A 23187-nucleotide genomic window follows, 5' to 3' on the forward strand; every position below is an offset into this window, starting at 1 on the left:
CAGCCTGCTGTTGTCTTGAATCTTCCAGTCATTTTAAAATCAAGTGTATAACTCTCTTTGACGTAAACTGGTTGAGAGGATGCTATGGGTAGAACTGTTAGCAAAGGGAGGTTTACTTTCCTGGTTTGAGATTTTTACAGCTCAGCAAGTAAACAACTGACACGTTATTTCTGTTTGATCTATTAATTGCAGTTTTCAGCCCCTTGCAAATAGGTGACTGAAAGAGCAGTAAGGCCAGGGCAGATTTCGACACACAGCTATTATTAGGAAAGGCATTGATAGTCTAAAGGTAAATAATTGTGGTGGAAGATAATTAATACGTACTACATACATTAGACAATCTATACTGCCTGTATTTTATAAGCATTAGACATCTGCATTTCTATGGAGGGGTATATGTGGTTTCTAGGTAGGTATATCCTTGTATATTTGGACATATGTCTGCGTACACAATCAGATTAGCACCCAGAGTGTCAGTGCCTCAGTACTTTTTACCTTTTAAAAACTGTTACACATGACACATCCTCTTGGACGGAGCTTGACAGTAGTAATTGTATGGTTGGCTTGATGGTGCTTGATAAAATCATGGGAATGGAGGAGAGTAAGGTGCTTAGGCAATGCTTAAGTTAATCTCATGCCTTCCCAGCAAGCCAAGCAGCACACTAAGGAGCTATTCCCAAAAGAGGAAGGAAAAGATGCGGTTCAAGATGGGAAGAGTCCTGCTCTCTCTTCTTTTCTGGTACAAAGGTACGCACTTTGCCTCCTGAGTGGCACTTTCAGATGTACCTCTTTGTGTTTCTTCTTTCATCCATGCTTCTTTCTTCTGCCAGGGGCTGTGGGGTACAGAGCAAGCTCTTCTCTGCGTTCTCATGGAAGCATAATAATTCAGGGAAAGGCAAAATTGTGTAGGAGATGTGTAATTTATGTATATGAGTGAGCAGCATTCTTACAGCTCTATGAATATTCAGTAGTAAAACTCTATTTCACAAAATAATTGCAGTGTAAAAAAATTGCCGTATAATTAGTCAAAATATGAATTTGCAAAGAAAATTGTAGTGCAGCTGAGCCAGTGTGTAAATAATAATGCTGATTTGAAAAATGAGGTACAGTATAACATGAAAGACTGGCCCTTCATTAATCAAAACTCTTGATTAATCAAAAACTGATCATTTTCTGTAGCAGCAAGACATTGCTGATGGAGCTCTGCCTTTTTAAAAAGGCTCTTTCAGGTATTTTGGCCTGGAAAAGCCTTCCAAAGGCACTTTAAAACAAAAAGCAATCATAAGTCAAGAAAATGGGCAAAGTATTTATCAATTTTGAGGCTTTCTAAAATTTACTTTTCAGAAAAGTACCAATTATAGCAAGTAAGCAGGAGCTAGAAGAAGCCAGAAAATTCAGGGTCACAGTCTCCTTCCATTTTAATTAACCCAGCAGTGGAACAAGGAGATCATTTTTTGGGTGGTGTTTGAACTTCTGGCTTCATCGAAGCTGACGGCAAAGCTGCTGTTATCTTAAACAAGGCTGAGGCTGCTCTTGCTAAGTGCTGGGCAGTAGCTACCAACGTTAACGTGTGAATAGAGTATGATCTGTCAGAGTGTGGGACAGATTTATCAGACAGCCCAGCTTTTTCCCCATGGACGTTGAATTCTCAGTGTTTTGCTTTGTCTAGTTTTTTCTATCCCTCTGTGTTTCCATTGCATATTCTGGTCTACCAAATTTCATGGGTAGGAAAGTGTTTCTCAACTAGCCATGCCTTCATTTCATCCCATTATGCTTGGCTGTAGCCCACTCTGTCTAATTTATAGTTCTTCTTTTTAATCTTCCAGCAAATATTTGGGCATTCTCCTCATACCTTATCTCTTTGATCTCCTTTGTTTCACGTGGAAAGTTTATTGGTGCCTGAGCTTCTTGAAAGGCTGTTTTTACCCAGATTCCAGCATTTTTTTCCCGATGGGTGGCGTAACTGCAATTAGTCCTTGGAATGAGTTCATACCTTGCTCTGAATCCCAGACACAGCTTGCTTTTAATAGACACCCACACATCAGGATATTTTTGGAGAGCCTGCAGTGAAAAATTACTTGCAGGATCACTTTCCAGGCATCACTCCTTTGGTATTTAATCTATTTTCTTAATTTACCAGTTTTCTTAATTTACTGTTTTTCTCTGCTTCATGGTCCAAGTGCCCTTTTCTGGATAAAGAGCAAGCAGCGACCCTTTGCCCAGGTCCCCCTCACACCCCTGCCTCCCCCGCCACAGACAAGGTGCCTCTAGGTCAGTCCTCCGAGCCACGTGTACTGATGCCATGATAAGCTCCTTAGCTTATTTTCTCCAGCAGAGCAAGTGGCTTAGAGGAGCACCCCCAGCCCCTGTGCCTTGGCTGGGCTTGTGTTTGGTGGGGACATCACTGCAGCAGCTGCAGCATATGGTGCAGCAGGCATGCTCCTGCGATGAGAACCGCAACAGCTGCTGGGCCCCCTCCATATGGTGAGGGGAAGCACCCCAAGCCCCGGATTGACATGAAGATGCTTTTAGCACATTGCATGTGACATGCCTGCGCCGCGTTACTCCATCCATGCTCACTAGACGTCGGGGAATAAGCACATCTCAGCAGTTTAGTAGAGTGACTTGCTTTTTTCCCCCCTTCTCTGTTTTTTGCAGCTTTGAAAAAAAAAACCAAAACCAAAATCAAAGACCCAAACCCACCTTCAGATCACAGTAAATAACTTCTTTATTGGTGCCTTTTGGCATAATCAATACATCTAATGAAATTACTATGCAGACAGTGTTCTGCATAGCTCTAAGCAGGAAGAAACAAACATGTCAATAAGATCAGAAATTGCCAAAGATTTTCAAAAAGGAGCACGTTGCGAAAAAAAGAGATAATTATACATGTCTTAAGAAGAAAAGGGGAAAAGGTTGATTTTTTTTTCAAATTGTTTAAGTTTTTTTCAAATATTTTCACAACATAAAAAAAAAAATTCATGGAAACATTATGGAGACAGGAAACATAAAAGAGAAATTACTATGAATTAAATAGGTGTAGTTGCCATTCTTTAAATATGTTTTCTATCACTTTCAGATAAATACCAGTAAATATTAAATGAAACACAATACAAAAGAATGAAAATGGAAGCCAAATAAAAATCATTCAAATAAAGAAAATGAAATGGAAATGAAAATACTAAAACCATTAAAAACCCCCACAAATTAATGAGGAAAACAGCAGCTGCAGTAAAGCACAAGAGAGGAGCTGAACACAAAGTATGAGCCCTTTTCTCCTCTGCATACTGATGCTGGTGTTGGACCTCTTGCCTGTCGGTGCTCTGAAGAGATGAGTCCTTGCAGGCTGATGTGTGCCGGGGCGGTGGTGCCCTCCTGGAGGATGCCAGGGCCGGAATATCATCTACAGGGGAAACAGGCTGAGCATTTAGCCCGGTGCAGCTTCAGGTGGGGAGAGCCCCTGGATGAACACGCTGCTTTCACCAGGCCAGCCTGCCTTCTCAAAGTCTTTTGGTGGACACAGAGCTGTATATGCCCTGGGGGGTCTCTGCCTGCCAGCATAGCTCCCAAGGACCATTTAAAGCCTGCACTTTTTAGAAATAAAGGCACTTGTTTGCATGACGTGGTCCCATGGAGCCTGCTTAGCATAGCCACGGAAAAAGCCCTGGGGGGAAGGGGGGAAACAACAAAAGCAACCATGAAGCAACTGGGTGAGGGGGCGATGCCTGCCAAGGGGACCTGGGGACCAGCCACAGCTGCAGCAGGGGTCCCTGGGGCCATCGCTACTGGCACAGAGGCAAGGAGAGATGATGAAATGCCATGTGCAATGGTGACCTGGGATGTGGCAGCTTCCCCAAATGCACCTTGCTACCGAGGCTGGTGCAGCCTGATGTGAGTCACCTCACTCGCCTGGCACGATTTCCAGGGCTGGGATGTAAAAATAGCCTAGGTTAATAATATAGCAACCCACAAACTAGCACCTGATGGGCACAGAGGTACCGCAATGCTTTTTTCAGTGTCTTGACCCTCTGTGTTGCTCACAGACAGCCTTACCTAACTCTGCTTCCTAATGCTATCTAATGTGGTGTTCAGGGAAAACAGGGACTTGCAACGGTGTGCCTTTGAGAAAAATGTGATAAAACCAGTGCCATTCATTCCAGTCACCTCTTTCATTTCTGTCACAGCTTTTCTAGGGCTCCAGTCACATTTTTCTGATTTTTAAGCTGTTTTCCTTTCCCCTGCCCCTTGGCCCACACATGCAGAAGGGAAGCAGGTGACTGACTATGCTGCAGGAGCCACCATGCTGGGAATGTGCAGCATCACGGAGGGAGTGCTCTCCACTAACAGAAGAGGAGAGAAGATAATTTGGCTCAGCTCTCTGAGCTCTGTTAAACTGACATGTTGCTTGTAGAGATGAGAGGCAAAATTAACTGTTTTCCAGTTGAAGCTTCTAGGCCACCTAAATCGTAAAGTCAATAAATGAACAAAGTCATTAATGTTTTCCACATACTTTGCCTGCAATGACCAGGTTTATGTGAACTTATTCTGGTAAATCGAGCGACTGACCTTTATTCGGTGTTATATTTTATTTCTCTGTTTTATTTTATAATGTGCTTTTTCATGCTCGTACATCTGTCGTTAATTCTAGCCACACTAGAACAAGATGGCTTGCTGTTGTGGCTGTATGGTCAGGATATTCAATATGCTTTCTCAGAGCTGACCTTATCGAAATATGCTCAGCCTTTGGTGATGTTACTTCTGCCCACACTTACCTTCCTCCTTTCTTTCTCTTGTTTAACCATGTTCTTAATGACCACAAATTTTCTGAGACACAGAGTTACCTGTTCTGCCAATAAGATGCCAGCAGCTCAGCCTCCTTGCTACTGCTTGCCCCTTCCTTCCCCCAGCTAGCCTCAAGTTGCAGCTGCTGCTTTATCCCACATCCACCTTGTGAAACCTGTGTCCTCTCCATCCTGGCATCCCAGGAGTGCCTTTGCCAGCTCTTGTCCTTCGCCCCAAAACCTGGGCCAGTCCCGGGGGTATCTCTCCCTTCCATCCTGCTCAGCAGCAGGTGCCGAGCAGGGCCATCCCAGGGCCCGTGCTCCAGCCCAGCCCCACCAGGACGGGCGCGCTGGCACAAAATCATCCCCTGGTGCTTGCCAAGCCCCATCCCCAAATCCTGCGCTACGGGGTGCCATTTGTACACGGTGGAGCATTGGACGTGCCATGCTGCATGGCGGGATGGAGGGAGAGGAAAGGCATGTGCCTTATCTCCCTGCCTCTCATAAACACGCACAGATAATAATTTATTTCACTGACCTGATGGTTTGCTGAATGTCCTGGGGCACTGTGGGGGCTGTAAATAGGGCTCTTTCCTTTTTTATGTTTTGTTTTTTTTTTTTTTCAGTCCTGTACTTTTAAAACAACAGGCCCCAGTGGCCATGCAGGACTTACGGCTCTCCCATGATTTGCAGCAATTCGTTCTGTCTGACCTACAATTACCAATTATCTTTGTAACCTCCCTCAAAGGCAAACAGACTCGCTATAAAAGCATGCTGGCCATCACATTTTTAGACTATTGGCAGCCAGCTTTCCTCTTCATTTCCTTTGTAGGACAGGGCCCATCACAGCTGTAAACACACCAATATATCAATTACTATTTTTTCTGGCCAACTGCAGGCAAGGGCATCTTTTCCTCTCCTAATGCCAGGGATTATCAGGCCACACTGCCCTGGCAGGACATTTTGCCCATCCACTGCCGTGCTTACCCCAAGCCAAGCCTGCCGCTCCCCTGTGCCACAGGCTGTGGCTGCTGGCAGTCGGATTGCTGAGCCACTGGTGGGAGCAAGCCCTTAGCGCTTAACCTCTTCTAGCTCAAAACGCAAAGTTGATCTCCTATTTGAGATGTTTAAACCAGGGAGCCATGAGGTGTGGGGTGGAGGCCCCCAGCCCAGTGGGCACAACCAGAGGGGCACCCCTGCCCTGGCACTGCCTTTGCACCACTGTGTGTCGCAGACCTGACCCAAGAACGCATTGCATTGAAAAATTTCGTGCTTGAAATTCACACCCTTGTTTGATTTGCAGTGATGTCTCCTGGAAGATGAGCCTAAAAACCCTAAAAGCCGCTCTTGTAGCTCAGGAGATGGCATCACTGGCTGGGTGCAGCCACCCAAGCAACCCTGGGGCAACCCACGTAGGAGGATTTATTCCTCTGGTTGAGTTGGTGCTACCATACACCCACTCAACTGAGAACTATTGCTTTTTTTTCCCTGTTGTTTCACACACAGCTGTTGGATTTCCAGCTGCATGTGTCAATGATGTACCAAATTTTGAGCTTGGCTCTCAAATACCCAGGGACTCAGGAGGCCTGCTGAAGGGCTCAGCAGAGACCCAAAGCAATACCCTACATCAACCTGGTAATTCACTTTCCCTTTCCCCACTGCAGGCACGCAGTGCACAAGAGTAGGCTTCACCACAATGCAATCTTCCTCATGCTGGGCAAATGGACCCAACGCACATATAATCAAATATTTTTATCCCTATACAAAAGATAAGAATTTGCTGCTTTGTTTACTGGCTTTCTCTGTAGCCCCTAAAGGTACCTTGGGTGCTTCAGGGGAGCCAAGGCAAGTATTTAAGCAGAGAGGTGCAAGCACCTTTGCTTTCACCTCTGCATGGCTCCAGTTACTTGTCAGGTCATTGCCAGACCAAAGCCCATTTAATCACTGCAAGGCAAACAGGAAACAACCTACAAAAGATTTTTCTACAAAAATCAGTCCTGCTCAGTGATTGTTGGGTGGTGAGGTCGCACAGCAGGCTATGCTGGCTGGGGAGCCGGGCTCCCAAATCCCAGTGTAACAGAGCTAGCCCTTGGAGCTGGGGCTCCCGAGCTGGGAAAGGCCACCGTGCCATGGGCTGGGGGGCAGGAGGTTCCCATGGCCCTGATGTCAGTGCTGCTCCAGCATCGGCATCAAACAGAGCATCAAGCAGGCAGGAGAGGCACTGCATTGCTTTTATCAGCATAGATGGTACAGTTTTGATAGGTGGTAAAGTCCTGGTTTGTATCTTATTGATCTGATGACAGGCAGCATTAACTTAAACCAGCTTCACAATGGTTTAAGTTGACCTGCTTTGCCCTGTGTGGCACAGCACAGAGGTGGCAATGCGCTATGTGGCCTTGGGCTTGCACCTTCCCCTTGGTTTTCTTGAGGAGTGGAGTCACGGGGCTTGGCTGGGAAAGGTGGAGCGTGGTGTTGTGCATGGCCCGCAGCCTATGCTTTCCAAGGGGCCAGATCTGGACATGTGCACCTACGTTTTCCTCCTGAGCTTGCTGGAGTCTGGGTGCCTCCTGCCTCCCCTTTGGGCCTGTCTAAAAGCCACATCTTTTTATTGTAGACCAACGTTAACTTCTTCTGCCAGAGCTGATGTCTTGGGTTAATGCGATAAGTTCCTGATGCCAGAAATGCTGCCTTGGGATACCGAAGCAAAGGAGACCATCTCTGTGTTAAAGAAAGGATTATTTTTAATTTTTTTTAGTTTTCTTTAGCATTTTGTTCTTTGCTGTGGTCTTTCTTTCAGACTCTTAATACATTCAGGCTCAGTGTCACACCCAAGGAGCAGTTGTGTTTCAGTAATAAGCGGAGCTTTGTATATAGTTTATATTTCAGCTGATTATAATTGCACATTGTATGTGAGTCTTTTGAGATGAAACTTGCCATAGAAATGTGAGATGTAAATTCCCAGCATTAGTTGAGGCTTCCTAGGCTCAGCACAGTGACAGTGTATGAATGAATAAATCATAACTAGATTTCAGTAAATAATTCAGAGTCTAATTCATTTGGCGAAAAGATCCTCTTTTCATAGTCACAAAACCTCGTTTTGGGGATAGCAAGTTTCTCATGGCTCCTGCATGCAAGTTTTTACCTGCTCAATAGCTTGGCCCTTGGTGGCTTGCAAATTCCCCACTGCCATTGAAAACATGATGTTTGGCATTTGACTTGTGTTGATGAGTTATCAGCAGTCATGGGACTATTTTTTTTAATTATTTTATTTTCATAGTTGTCTGGGCACTACTCTGCCAGTCCAAATGCTATTAACATAGTCTGCTTTGGACTGCACAGCAAAGCACGAGAGTCCATTCAGCAAGGGAAGGGCTCGTGAAGAAGCCATTGCTCAGTGACAGGCAGGAGATAAAACAGGTCAGATGTTACAAAAATAGTGGCTCTCCTTCTATGGCCACAACAATTGGTTTTCTCTAAGAAAGAAAAAAAAAGGAGTCTTGTATGTCAGATGGATTGGGAAGACCTATTTACATTTCGTTTTCCTCCATCCCATCCAGAGAGAGTGATCTCAGGCCAGGTACCTCACAGGGTGTCCCATCTCCTCTGAAGGCACTGGGGATTTGCCGTGGCGCCAGGCCAGGCTTTCACCCTTGGGGTGAAACCTCACATGTTTTAAAGGCAAACTGGGAAAGGGAAACTGTGGGCCAGGAAGATGGCAAAGAGGGATAGGGGCAAAATTAGCTGTAAAGCAGAGGCCGAGGGGGCCAGCATGGGTTTCTCCATAGGATGTTTCAGGCATATCTGATCAGAAAGAAGAGATGCTAAAAGGCGTCAAAAAGAAAAACACAGTGGAGGAGTAGCACTGACATACGCACACGCAGTGCCCTATTCCTGCCCACATCCTCTTGCTTTCCCCTGGCGATCAGCTTGGGGAAACGCAGTAGATCCATCAGTCCCTCCTTGGTTTATCTGTCCCCAGTTTAGGAGTAAATGTTCATTGCATTTCCTGCCCTTTGCTTGCAGCATCTTCACTTCTGATCTCTCTCTCTCTCTCTCTTTTCTTCCTTCCATGCCTGCTGCCCCAGCTGTGGTGGCCCTCTCCCCAGGAGAGGTAAGTGTCTCCACCTGGTTTGGCTGTCGGGTAAATGCTGGGGGTCTGGCACTGCCCGGCTCCAGTGCTCTGGGGCAGGAGGAGGGATGGCACCTGGGCCTTTGAGCCCAGGCACGGGCTCTGACCTCTCAATCCAAGGGGGAGTTATCCCACATTTCGTGCTGGGCTGGCATGAAGAAAGGGGCTCAGAGAAGGTGCAGCAGCTTGGGCAGGTGCGAATGTCTGTCTAAGCCTCAGGACTCAGATTTAGCCTTGTGTCACTATTGCGATCACGATGTTGATTTATTACTGTTTTTTTACCTTCCCTTTAGGATGAGAGGCTGGAGCTGTGGCACAGCAAGGCTTGCAAATGCGATTGCCAAGGAGGTCCTAACTCGGTGTGGTCCAGTGGGACTAACAGCTTAGAGTGCATGCCAGGTAATGGGCTAGTGTGCTTTTAGCCATGTTTGCCTGGTATCTTCAGCAGCTTCCCCCATTGCACCCTGCATTGCAGAGGTGGCACGTTACAGCTGTACTTGTTCCAAACTCAGCTGCCAGTGGGGCCGGGAGAGCTGCACTGATGGGAGGTGTGGGGAGACCCTGCACCATCAGGCAGAAGGGCAGAGCAGCAGGGGCCATGCCTGGGCCTTGGGAGGTCACCCAGGGTGGCCCAGGTTGGCCGGTGCTGGCGGGCACTTGCCTACCCCGTCCCTACAGCCCTTGGCACTGGTGCTCCCAGAAACTGCCTGGGGCATATACCGCCACATGCAGGGTTTGTTGTAGGAAATCTTTTGTACCACCTAGGCTCATTCTCTCTTGCTGCAGTTTAGCCTGTGACATCTTCTCCTCTCTCCAGAGGTCATGGAAAACAGTTTATTCTTTCTTTGCAGCGTATTTTTAAACAGTAAAAGACCACAATCGTGTTTCCTTTGAGTTTTCTCTGGGCTGCAGCTCCTTCAGCCATTCCTCGCAGATCACGTTTTATAGGTTTCTGATCAAGCTCTTTCCTCATTGTTCTCTGCAACTGCCATGTTTTCTCTGACATGTTACCCACCAAGGCTTTATCAGTGCCCAACTGATCCTCAGGTTTAACTCACGTGTCCCACAGAAGCTGCGTTCTAGTTCAGGCCTCTGTCACGCAGATGTTCAGAGGTCTTCACCCTCTTTGGAGCTGGATGCCAAAAGTGGTACCTGCCTCATGCCCGCTAGCAACCACCTTTTCCCAGCTCCTGCAAGAGGCTGTGCAACAACTTGAGGTGTCTTTTGCTACTCTTGGGTTCCCCAGGGGAGATACACGAGGGAAATGATCACCCCAGTGCTCAGCGTTTGGCATGGCTGCCCTGAAGGAGGAGGAGGTTAAATGAGTTATCCTGGAAAAGCTCTGAGTGGAAGTCAGGGTGGGACAGGAAGCAAGTAAAAATGTGTGTTGACAAGAAGATACGACACCATTGGCAGGGCTTGCAGGCATACACAAACAGAAATGAGAGGAGAAAAACCCCAGGACTTTTCTGTCCCACGCTTGTGTTGGACCTGAAGGTTTCCTTGCTGCGGCATGAGGGAGCTGACAAGTGCAGAGTCTTTCCAGTCATCCTTGCTGGGCCATTTGGCTCCCCTGAGCTCTCCCTCTATGCACCCTTCTCCTGTGGAGGCCATGTCCACCTGGGTCTTGCCCAGCTTGAGCATTGCCCAAAGGCTTCTTCCCTCCCCAGAGAAACTACAAGGAGAGGATTCATCGCTGTGCATGGGTGGTGTCTCACCCCCAGGGCAGAGTAGCCCCAAACATCCCTAGTAAAGGGTCAGGGCTTCTCAGGCTCTCTCCTTGCAGTTTCTGCAGCCTGTATCTCCACAGGGCTGCCTGCTGGGCCAGGTATGAAGAGGAAGAAGGCATTTGCTGGAGACAGCCCCTGTGATGCAGAAGAATCACTTATAGGAGCTCTGGAAATGACACTTTATGTCTCTTGTTGTGAGGATTTCCTCCAGCCTCTTATGAAAGAAACCCAAAGAAACTATCCCAAACGTGAGTCTGAGCTGGCATGGTTCTGCCCGAGCTCACTGCTCCCTTTCAAAGGGCTGGGCACCACAACTCTTTTGTCATAGCATCATCAGGAAACCTATGTGTGATGGGCAGGTCCCTGCAGTCCTTGCATCCTTGTCTGAGTCTCTCCATTCAGAAGGTGCCCCTCTGCACCTGTACATCCTCCACCTGTAACTGCATCGCTTTGCATGGAGCTGCAGTAAAGCAAATTTTGGACAAAGAGAGGCTACCACACATTCCAGGTCACCATGTAGGATCACCCTGCTTCCTGCAGCCCTGACGTCATGTGCAAGGAGCAGCATCGGCACGCTCACACGCCCTGCAGAGCCTTATGGCGATGCTAAATTGCAGCTGGCCCAGCACAGATTCCCCAACCAGCCCCTTGAAAAGTCCTTCTTCTCACAGTGACTCCCTACCAGCACCTATACCTGGCATGCCAGCCTGGTCCTACTGCACGTTTTCTTGCTTTTTAACCTTAGCAGTGTACAATTCTCCATCTGAAGCCTTGCTACAGCTTGGTACCACCCTGCTGTCACTTGCACCAAGGAATCACAGAATGGTTTGGTTGGAAGGGACCTTAAAGATCATCTAGTTCCAATGCCCCTGCCATGGGCAGGGACACCTTCCACCAGACCAGGCTGCTTCTCTGGGCAACCTGGGCTCGTGCCTCACCACCCTCACCGTGAAGAATTTCTTCCTTATGTCCAATCTAAACCTACCCTCTTTCCATTTAAATCATTACCCGCTGAAAGGGAAGGGAAGGAAGGAAGACGTGGCAGGTTTGGTTGATCTGCCCACGTCTGAGGGACGTGTGTGTGAGAGGAGCGGCTCTAGGTTTCCTGGCCAGGCTTGGTGTGAGGGGTGCTCTCACACATTAGCATTATGTAGCTGAGTAATGAAAACATCTTCCTTGACTAATGAAGGCTGTTCTCCCGAATAATGAATGTTGTCACCGTATCTCCTAACCATCTCATTCCCCAGGCAGGGGGGCTTTGCATTCTCCTTGCCCAGCCCAGCCCAGCCTCGGCAGCGTGACCTGGCTTCCCCGCTGCCTGGGCACGGTTTGCAGAGCAGCCATGCTCAGGTGTTGCAGAGCTGTCTCTGGCACAGCCAGAGAGGAGCCGCTGGCCTTGCAACTGCTGCATGAGTTTTCTCTAGGTCGGCGGTAATGGCATTAAATGGCTTAGCCGGTTTGGCTGGGCAGGCACCAGGCATCTGTTTCGCGGGTCCCTGTGGGTGGCGCAGCCAGACGAGCCCGAAGGTGACCTGCTAATTGTATTACGGTTGTGTGGTCTGTGGATTAGGGTTGCTAAAAGTAAAGTTACGTGGTGTTTGAGATAAGCCTGCGGAGTAGTAAACACACAGGGCCAGCCCGGGCCAGGGCAGCCCAGCCCAGCCGCCCGCTTGCACAAGGGGAGCAAGGGTTTTAACATGTGATGCTTCTGTGCCTGGAGGAAGGCGGGACGGTGGCTATGTATTTTCGTGGGGAAAAACATGTTAATGAGGTACTAACTGAACAAAATATGTTAATGAGATATTGATGCATACGATATCGACCTAGTGGAGATTGCTGATGAGACATTGACTGTGTGGCCGCAGTGCTGGGACGTTGCACTGGGGAGGTGGCAGCCATGCCAGGCCTTGAGTGCCTGCTGATGGTCCCCATGTGTCAGTCATTTTTAACACAAGGTACCACGCTGGCCGATCAGGCATGGCTAAGGTGAGGAATCTTCCTACCCATGAGTGAAGCTGTGCAGAGATTTGCTTGCTCCTTTATTGCCGAAACCCATTAAATGAACTATGCTAAACTGGAAAATGTGACAGAGTTACCCTTGGGGGCTCTACACCTGCTCCAAAGGCTGCAAAATTAGAAAATACTGCTTATAATATAGATGTTTGCCCAGGCAATCCCCATGTGACACTTGTGAGCACTGCCTTTACGTGTGTGTCTATCTACACACGTAGTGATAACCTGATTGCATAAAAAATGATCATGACAAAAAAACCCACAACTAGGTCCAGGTATCATGCAGGCACTCTGCATGGCAGCATCACCAAAGGCTTGGCTTCCAGAGCACTGTGTGGTGACCCACCACGGAAAGTTTTAATGATGAATGAGTGTTTCTGTCCTTAGTGATTTTGCAGCCAGTGGGAGTCTTGCTGAACTTCTCACTGTTGCAGAAGACAGCTATGGTGTCAGATTTGGTAGCCTGAAGATCTGAAGGCAAAAGCTCTGAGCCTTCAGCAGGGGAAGCTTACACCTCACTGGCACCAGAGTATCTGCAGGTTTTCCACAAGACAAGACTACCTCCAGGTACAAAGATAGTCACCCCAGCAGAAAATGCAGAAGATCTGAGAGTGCTTGTGGAGGGATGATCAGGGCAGGCCCAGCAATTTTGCTGTGCAGGCATAGCCACAAATCAAGACAGTGAACGGAGGAGCAGAAGGAGATGAAGCCCAGCAAGAAAAGCTGTGCCAGGCATTTCCCAAGGACCAGGCAGAAGCTGACAGCCTGGAGGCTGGATCCAGGTTGATGGATCCAGTCTGGATCTGCTTCCACATGGCTGCAAGAAGGGGAGTGGGACTGCAACATCTGAATAAAACTTTCCCCCTAAAATGCTGCAGGCAGCGCAAGTTTAGTAAGTTGGAGAGAGAGAGAAGACTTAGAAATTCATACAAGAGAAGAGTTAGAAATGAAGACCCCATGGCCCCTGGGCAGCAAATACTGCAGGGTTGTGGTCCGGATTGAAGAGAATCCCCAGCATCTTGGCCAGGGAGGAGAGGGAGCAGTAAAACCACAGGAGGTGTGGACAACAAGTGTGCAAACACACTCGGGAAATTAAGCCACTCGTGTCCCTTACGGTATTTTTTCCCTTGTTCTGCAGAGTGCCCCTACCACAAACCCTTGGGCTTTGAGTCCGGTGCCGTCACCCCTGACCAGATAAGCTGCTCCAACCCTGAGCAGTACACGGGCTGGTACTCCTCCTGGACGGCCAACAAGGCCCGCCTCAACGGCCAAGGCTTTGGGTGAGTCCAAAAACGCCTTCCCAAGGGGCCTCGTGGGTGGGTGGGTGTGGGGGGCCGGGGACCCCTGGAAGCAGAAGGATTGGCCCAGGAGGGCAGCGGTGGGGAGTGTAGTGGGCCAGCGGTGTACCCCCCAGGTGCGCGTGGCTCTCGAAGTACCAGGACAACGGGCAGTGGCTGCAGATTGACCTGAAGGAGGTGAAGGTGATCTCAGGGATCCTCACACAAGGGCGCTGCGATGCCGATGAGTGGATGACCAAGTACAGCATACAGTACCGCACCGACGAAAACCTCAACTGGGTTTACTACAAGGACCAGACTGGGAACAACCGGGTTGGTGGACTTTGCGCTTTGGCAACTGGTGGAGGGGTGGCATGTTTGGTGATATGAAGGCATCAGGTCTCAGTGGGGAGGTGCCTCAAGAGGGGGGTCCTGTGGGAGCAGCAGGGTGGATGGGGTCTGGTGCTCACCCCACGTCCAGGGGCAGCACAGAGTAGGGCATCCCCCCTCTGGTGAGAGCAAGTACCATGCTGACCAGCTGCAGAAGGGCGAAATAAATTTTTTTATGTTTTCTAATGATGATAGCGGAGTCCAGATTAAGCTCGGAGGCATTAGCTGGCATCACAGGGGAGGCAGCACCTCCATGATAAAACCCCTTTCTCGGCTGCGGCCACACAACCCCAGCCCTGCCTGGGCACTGCAAAATGGAGACTCCTTCTTTTGTTGTAAGTCCAGGGCTGGTGCATGATGACGATGCAGAAAAACTCCTGAGACAAAATCTGAAATTAGTTAAGTCATAATCTGCTGAACTGTTTTCATGCTGTACTTGTTAGTGGTTGGTTTGAAGCAAAAAATTACACTGGGGAGACCTTACAGTGCCTGTGGTCCCTGTACGGCTGGGACTGGGGGATGCCACGGCTGCTGCCTCCCAGGTATCCGCAGTGTCCATCTGTGGGGATGGCCCCGTTCCAGTGTGGGAGGCTCTGGTGGCTTTGCTGAAGTACCGGTTCCTGTAGCCCTGGGGAGATGCTGAGCTTTCCCCAGAAAATAGGTCATGGCATCAGGAGATGTGGCAGCATGGCCAAGCAGTGGCAAAAGGGTCCCCATATAAAGTTTTTGTCTATATCGGCTTGTCTTGGAGCCCGGCTCATGAACTGCAAACAGCCAACATCAACCACACACACTCCAAACATGCAGTGCCTTGCTGTGGGAAGGCAAGTGGGAGAGAATGGGGTGAGGTTAAGTCTAGCCTAACCAGAAATAGGGCAGGAGCAATGAGGGGAAAGTGACTTAGAAAACCCCGTCAGTGGGACAAAAACTCTCTGCATCTGGCTATTTTTAAAGTCCTTTATTTTGGGGGTGGAGGAGAGGGAGCCTCCTCCCCCTCCTCCTCTGCTCTGCACAGGCACCCCAAACTCATGGGCAGGATTTCCCACCTCCTAACTGCCTGCCCACACCGCTCTCCACAGGTTTTCTACGGCAACTCGGACCGCTCGTCATCAGTGCAGAACCTGCTGCGGCCGCCCATCGTGGCCCGCTACATTCGCCTCATCCCACTGGGCTGGCACGTGCGCATCGCCATCCGCATGGAGCTCCTTGAGTGCCTGGGCAAGTGTGGCTGAGCATTGTCTCCTGGGGTACCTGTGTAGGTGTCTGCCTGTGCAGCCACCCCACCTCGCCACTGATGCCGGTTGTGGCCGTGGTCCTGTGGTGTAAATGCCCAGACTGCAAAGGGAAGGGCTGTCTTGAATAAAACGTTGCTTCACACCATGTCTGGTGATAAATCTAAACCCTGCTGTAAAGCTGATGGGTGTTTCTGGGGCACACACAGGGGAAGGCGGGAGGGTTCATGGCCATGGCTTTGATCCCGTGAGATGTGGTGCTTCTGACCCTGGGTATTAGGTCGGGGAAATCATCATCACGGCATGCTGCAGAGGCCAAAGTAAATGTGTCTGGGGTCCAAAGGCAGGGCTTGGACTCTGTCAGGGAGGGCAGGTCTGTGCTTGATCATTTGTCCCTGAGCCCAGGCACCTCTCACTGCCCCACTGGGGCCAGGGAGGGTTCTCGTGCCGGGGCAGACACCTCACTCTGCTTTTCCTCGTGCTCCTCCTGCCGATCTCTGCCATCCCTGAGACAGGGTTGGGTCCAGATCTGGCCTATCCCCAGTATGAGGGGCCCCATCTGTAGCTCATGCTCTCAAATCACCTCTTGTCCCCTTGTATCAGATCCCCTCTGGCCTGAGCTGCTGTGGCTGTTTTTGGGATGGGCATTGGTCCCTTGTGCACCGGGGGGGTGGAAGCCCCTCCATATCCTCCCCGGTTTTGCACTGACAGATCCTGGGGAGCCCCAGGCGCTTTGCTCCCTGTGGGCGTTTGGGCACAGGAACAGAGGCTCGCTCTTATTAACTGCCTTGATCTCAATGGCCCGATCCCTGGTGGGATTTGGGGCACGTGGAGGCTCTGATGATGCACCCCTGTCCCTGGGGTGACTGCCCGGGCGCTACAGCTGGTGTCCCTGCCTCTGCCTGGGAGCTGATGCTCAGCAACCCCTGGGCGCAAACTGTGGCCCCTACAGCTCCCATGTGGGAGAGTTGGGGGGGGTGGGGCGGGGGTGCCAGCCGCTGTTTGGCTTCCCACACATCTGTGGCACAAACCTGGCAGGCACCGTAGCCTTTTCCCTATTTTTTAACAATCCGTGCATCCATCCCAAAGAGTCATGGCATCGGCACCTGAACTGTCTCAGAGAAGAGAGGAGAGGCATGAAGATATGGGCACCGAGGCAGGCCATCCGCCTCTCGTCCCCTTTTCTTCTCCCGACGGGCAGAGAGGGGAATGTTCGGTGTGCAGGGCAGGAGCTGCAATGTGACTAAAACCAAATGAGATGCGACCAAAACCATGAGAAAAACCTTTGGATGTCTGTGCAATTCGTCACATTTTATTCATTCATGAGGACAGATGTTTCTGCCTTGTTTTTTTCCTGTATATAGAGACAAATAATAGCTGTCAGGAAAATAAGCTGTTATGGCGAGTCTGAAACCTTCTGCTCCATTATACAAACAGTATGAAGTCTACAGAGATGTAGAAAACACCAATCCTCATTTGCTGAGATGATTGCCATTATGTCAGCATCACTCTTGCTTCCCCGCCACCCTTCCAAATTTGCCTATCCACAAATGGGTCTAGGGACACATTTTCTTAGTAAGAAATCAGTGAATCTGTGTGGTTCTGTAATGATAATCAGTTGAGGCAAGCTCTACTGAGAAGGTCCACTGAGCTTGAGGCAAGTCCTCCATACAGCCCAGCTGTGAGACCAGCATGGGGTACCAGCCTCCCTGGAGGCACCGCACATCCAACAACAGGGAGACAAGGGCTCTGTGCCAGCCATCATAGCTCTCATGTTAGCAACACCAACACGGAAAACTGAAGTGTTTCCAGGCCCTGGTCACAGCTGCTGTCACGTTAACACTCAGCTCTCCCTTCCCCAAAAGCAGCGTGGGCAGCTCCACTCCATGTCCTGGGGGATGGTGACTCGGGGGAGGAAGCTTGGTGCTCTTGTTTTGTTGCATGACTGAGGAGAGGTGGGGTGGGGTTGGAGGGGTGAAAGGATGGACCAGGCACCAGCCGATGAATATTTGTAGCACCCTGAAGCAGTTACACTTGACTGTAGCTACTCAAAGCCTTAGCTGTGACCGTGACTGGCCTCTGAAGAGCTCCCATGTGCAGTCCAGGGTTTTGCAAGTTGTCTGGTTTTGGTAGTGCACCCTGTGGGAAGGGCCAAGAGCTCCTGCCTAATTTGGAAGAGCTCGCAGGTGTAATCCACACCCTGAATGGGTGGACCACATGCCATTATACACCAAGGCACCACAATAAATTATGTATCTTCAAATGACTGATCCTACATATAGGCTGTAATAAAACCTTGGAGGGCGAAAAGACTGTCTAGGTAGCAAGGACCTTTGCTATCACTCTTCCAGCCTCCCAGCTTCAAAGAAATCACGAGACCCTTTTTCCAGATTGAAATGCACAGCGATAAGCAAGGTGGAAGTAACTGGCATACACTGCATTTCACAGTTTATTTGTTTCTTGCCTCTCCCTCGCAGTTCACCCCTCCAGCTTGCATGGGGAAGGGACCTACTTCGGGCTTTCATCTGCAATGTCCAAATGGTTCCTGCAAAAGGAGGAGTTTCTGTTCTAATCCTAGCTATGCAGCTCGCTTGGTAATCGACCTTTGGAAATGCACTTAACCTCTGCCTCTTATCTAAAAAGAAGGGTGCTGAGAGGCTTAATTAATTAAGTGGTCCTAAAATGCTTTTAGAATTGCACTTGACTTCCACCTCTGCCTAAACACAGCATGTTGGAGTAACAGTGTGACTGAGGGCATTATGAAAGTGGGACAGAACCAGCAAAAATACAATTACGAAAATACAAAGCTTTTCCTCATAAACTCTAACTTTTCCTAGCCTATCACTATCATTTTAATTTACCAGCACAGATGCCTCCAATCACAATTAACCAGAACGGAGCCAGCAACTGAGACTGCAGCAGATGATGCAAAGCAGCACTGAAAACGCATTTCTCTTCTAGGAGTGCAAATCCTGCAGGTCTTTACCTGCAGAGGTAGGGAGACCAACACATGCCTTTGCAGCTGCGTAAAATGCAACAGGTTTGAAATTGGAGGCAGGACCAGGAGCTGCCTTCAGCTTCCTGACCTGAATTTTCAGTCTGGGATGCTTACAGAGAGAAGTGAGGGAACTGTGCTGAGAAGTCAAGCGTGCCCAGTCTAAGCTATGTGATAAGCGACCGCCTCAGGCCTCCAGACCATTTGTAAGTCAGTAGCCCCTTTCTCTTAATGGGTACCTGAAGGAATTATCCCTTCACTTTGGTCTGAACGAGAAATGCCCACACCCACTGCGTTCCCCATCCCACAGGGGATCAATGCTGACCACCCTGGGGCTACCACAGCCACGTGCTCGACCTCTTTGAGGAGGTGGCCACTCCATTTTCTGGAGCTCTGCAGGTATAGAGAAAAGGGGACCGAGTGCCCGGGGTCACTACAACGAGATCCTTGACAGAGTAAGAAGGGCAAAGTGAGGTTGTAAGAGTAAAGCCAAGTCCCCAGAGAGCTAGGCACCTCAAGGAAACAGGCGTTTCAAACGCGTTTCTGGCTGGGACTGTTGAAGCGCTGGGCCGCTTGTCCTGGTGGCAGTTGAAGCCATTGGCTCTGGCCAGTGCTCTCCCTGTCCAGGAGGCGACGAGCACAGCTCAGTGCCGGCCCTGGCCGCAGCCCGGTCTCACAGCAGCCGTGGCCATGGCACAGCCCGTCCGGTGGCCGGTTTGGAAGAATCTGAACAGACGGCAAGTCTGGGCTTTCAGCAAGTCGGCTGCTGGAGCACGGGGGGAAAGAAGGCAGGCTGAGGTAAAGCGGTCCCTGCGCCTCAGTTTGTTTCCAATTACCCCGAAGAATGAGAGACCAGCAGAGAAATATTTGAAGTTTTTTAAAGGTGCACACAATAACAAACCAAAAAAAGTCATGGCCAGGACACATTACAGAGGAACCCATCAAAAACTGTATTGCTGACAGCCAAACACTTGCCTTGAAGAGTCTCAGCTTACGTGTGGCAATGATGAAATGCCAACATGCTACTCAAACGGTGGATCCTGTTCTGCAGCAAAGACAGCTGAAGGGCTGGAGACTTTCAGGGCCTTTTAATTTCTGAGGAGATTGGTGGGTTGATACTGTTCAAAAGAGAGAATAGCAGAGATTCTTGCCCTGAAAGGAAGAAACCCCCGCAAGATCTGCAACGGGACTACAGGAATGGTGGGCAATAAGGTGCTTCAGAGCTGTTTTTGTCTGTGCCACTGTGGAAATGTCAGGCTTGCGGACAGGTACAAGCTGGCTTCTCAGGCAGGGAGTCAGCCAGGACCTGGCAGCGATCTCTTGGGCAGAGGAGTCCTGATGCGGTTCTGGCCCATTCTGCTCACCAGAGCCAAGCCAGCGTATGGGGATGAGACGTGCTGGGAATAAGATCAGCTGTTGAGCAATGCCAGTGTTCTAGTGCAAAATCTGCATTTTTATTAAAGACATATTTTGGAAGGCCCATTCAAAAATACATTGTGCTCAGTAAAAATTAACCATTTCCATGCTAATAAGTAAGGTTACCACAGGATTATTTTTTTTTCTTTCTCTTTTAGAATATTTACAGCAACAATAGAAATTGTACAGAAGTTAAGAATGGAATACATGCCCCAAAAAAATTTGGTAAGGTGTACCAACAACATGATACAAAGGGTTGTATACAAACACTTTACAAATGGTTTATTAACTTGCATGAAGTCATCCTTAAATATTCAACACATTTTAAAATCAATTTGTATTCCAGGATTAAAAAGGTTAACACCACATCACAACCCTTCCACAACAGAAAGCATGGTAGAGTTAAAAGTTTGTGCGCTTTAGATTTCTAGTAGTCAGTTAGTCTGTTAAAAAACATCGGGGAATCTTATCCATAAATTTAGAAGTTTTGAAAGCTACCTCCCCAGCCTGTTATTTTTGGAATAGTCTGTACTGGCAGATGGTGAAAAAAGATCACATTTTTCTAAACCTCATTCTTCCTTCCTTCTCCCAAATGACACAATTTCAGAATTCAGCATTTCACAGTGGAGTTCTAAGCAGTCCTGGAAGTCCTTAGCAGATTAAACAGATTTTAAAATGCCTGCATAGAATTTCCAACAAAATGATGGTTTCAGGGAAGATTTTAGCTTATTGTTCCATATAAACCAAATATATATCTATACATGTCACTCCAATTAGCCATATCCTTCAGCAGTACGAGTCTAAGATGTGCACTAGTGAAAAAAAAAAAAAAGGAAAGTTGAGACAGTTACCTACACTTAAAGTTTTGTCTTGTTACTAAACAGTTAAAAGTTCTGCCATTGGATTTACATGTCAAGAGTTTACACCAAGAGGTTCATATCCTACAGGAAACTTGAACAGCGGCTTCCATCTTGTGCTATGAACATGCTTTAATGTTGCTAATGGAAGGCTCTACGACAGCAGTTACCTCACAATGCATTCCTACACCTGTACAATTCAGATGCCACCTTGCATTTCTCAGAACAGATCCAGAGAAACAATGCCCTGTGAAAACAGAGACCTGGTGGAACGAAAAGCCTGGTAGGCAGCGTGTTTTGGTGGGGGCACAATGAGGTACGGTATCTCACCCAGATGAAATGGAAAATTAAAATGAAGAAAATCCTGAGCAAGTCTAAGGATAGCTGTTTGAATAAAACAGCAAACAGGGTGGAGTAGTAGATAAGGCCTCTAACTCCCTGATAATCTGCACTAGAGAAACAACAAAACCAAGGCAACTGCAATATTTGAGAACCACGAGGGGAAGGGCAAGGGAAGACCACAAAGCAGTGCAAAGGATGGCATTGGGATCCTAGAGGGAGAGCTCAGAGGGCTTGGAGGTTTCAGAAGTATATCAGATGAAGGCCCATCAAGATTTTATTACTTGGTTGCTAACAGTACTTAGAGGAAGAATCTTTTTGTACGTCTCTTCAAAATTTGGAGTCAATAGTAAGTTCAGAACAAACAAACCAAACCTTGAGCACATTCTGCAAGAGAGAGGAGGTAGATTGACTTGCAGAGAAGTCAAGAGATGTGTAGAGTCACTCTTACCCTAAGCCACAAATTCCGTGTTCAGACTCAAGGGCCACGTCGTGAGAGCCACTTTTGCCCGGCTGCACATTTTGAGTTACGTTCTAGAAGAGCCTGAGAAGCAATCTGATTTGGTGGAACGAAAGCAGCCAAACATAGTGGGGCTGGTCCTCTCACACTTCTCAGGCACCTTCCATGTACATTTGTCAAAGCCAACTTTTGCACCAAACAGTTGGCTGTACACAAGGTAACAAATAAGCATCCAAGCAGAACTTGGAGCAAGTAAAATTCAGACCTAATCCATCAGATTTACCTATGCTGTCTCATGCAGTAGCTGTTAAGACAGTCCACTGAGAGAACAGATGACCTACCACAGCTTTTCTCTTCCAGTTGAAAGAAGATCTCCTATAAAATTTGCTATGCTTCATTTTAATGAAATTTGCTTTATGATTGCAAAACGAGAAATCTTCAGTTTTAGTACATCTGAACCAAGTGATGTGCACAAGCCTTCACTTGTCTGATGAGCCTGAGCACTGATGCACTTGCTGCTGTTTGACCCTTTGAAAAAGGGGCCAACATCTAGAACTTCCAAGCTGTGTTATATTAAAAGGGTTTACTCAAATCGCTCCCTTTTAACAAAGGCCAGAAGTTAAATGGCTTTTCTCCTAATTCACTACAAACCCAGTTAATGAATGGTTAATATCATGACACCATTAGAAAGAGCTAAAAATGTTCTTAAATAGTGTCCTGATTTGAAGGTGATTTAAAAATGGTTAAATAGCGCACATCACCTTTCCAATCACCTTCTCTGGCACTCCTATCCTATTTCGGATGGTGGGCCTACTTACACGAACAACAGTCCAGATGCATGGTTTATGATACAACTCCATTAATAGATGTAGTATGTATGCTAGCTGCAATGGAAAAAAAAAACCCATTCATTGCCACCCCACAATTTGCAGTAGATTATATATGGCTATCCTTTTCATACTCTGTGTGTGACTGGGATTCAAATATTCTCCCAGCTCTCCTCTGACAGAATTAATTACATGCAGGTATTTTTGAAGCACATCTCACTACCAAATCATTGTAAGACAACAAAAAAACTGAAACATGAATAAAACTCCCAAACAATTCTAGAGTATGGCTCCCCCCAAAAGCAGCTGGGTTTTGCCTTAGCTAAATAGATCACGACAGTGCTTTCAGAGCTACATAATCTGTGTTCCAGTTCTTATAAGGGAGGTCTTCAGCACTGAGTTGTTAAGAACACATAGCTACTTCAGGGTGGGCACAGGAGTCAACTCAGCTAATAGCTACAGCAGCTTTTGAAGAAAAAAGAAAAGGTTGGTACATAGTTTTTTAAACTAGTAAGACTCATCTGTTAAGAGACCTAACTGCGATGACAAGGAATGGCTAAAAGCCTGTCATCACAGGACACTGCTTCTTGAAGAATAGCTCCAGCTTTGCTCCCAGAAACAAGTTGGTGTAGCAGACAGAAAGGTGACAAGCCCAAGGACGACCTGAGGGCGTCTTGTACATTTGGATGTTTGAAGCTGGCTTTAATATTGATCTAAAAGAGCGAATATCTGTAAGTAGAG

The 23187-nt window shown here is 48.1% G+C and overlaps 1 protein-coding gene across 1 annotated transcript; it reads left to right on the top strand.

Moving 5' to 3' along the window:
* Nucleotides 1–695: 695 nt before the first annotated feature.
* Nucleotides 696–15697, top strand: RS1 (retinoschisin 1). The gene is made up of 6 exons (XM_009699224.1): nt 696–747; nt 8867–8892; nt 9204–9309; nt 13792–13933; nt 14068–14263; nt 15400–15697. Exons 1-6 carry the CDS (start codon nt 696–698, stop codon nt 15550–15552), a joined length of 675 nt encoding a protein of 224 aa, XP_009697526.1. The 3' UTR covers nt 15553–15697.
* Nucleotides 15698–23187: the final 7490 nt, after the last annotated feature.

The sequence above is a fragment of the Cariama cristata genome, unplaced genomic scaffold (assembly GCF_000690535.1).
Source record: "Cariama cristata isolate BGI_N322 unplaced genomic scaffold, ASM69053v1 scaffold28154, whole genome shotgun sequence".
Lineage (NCBI taxonomy): Eukaryota > Metazoa > Chordata > Aves > Cariamiformes > Cariamidae > Cariama > Cariama cristata.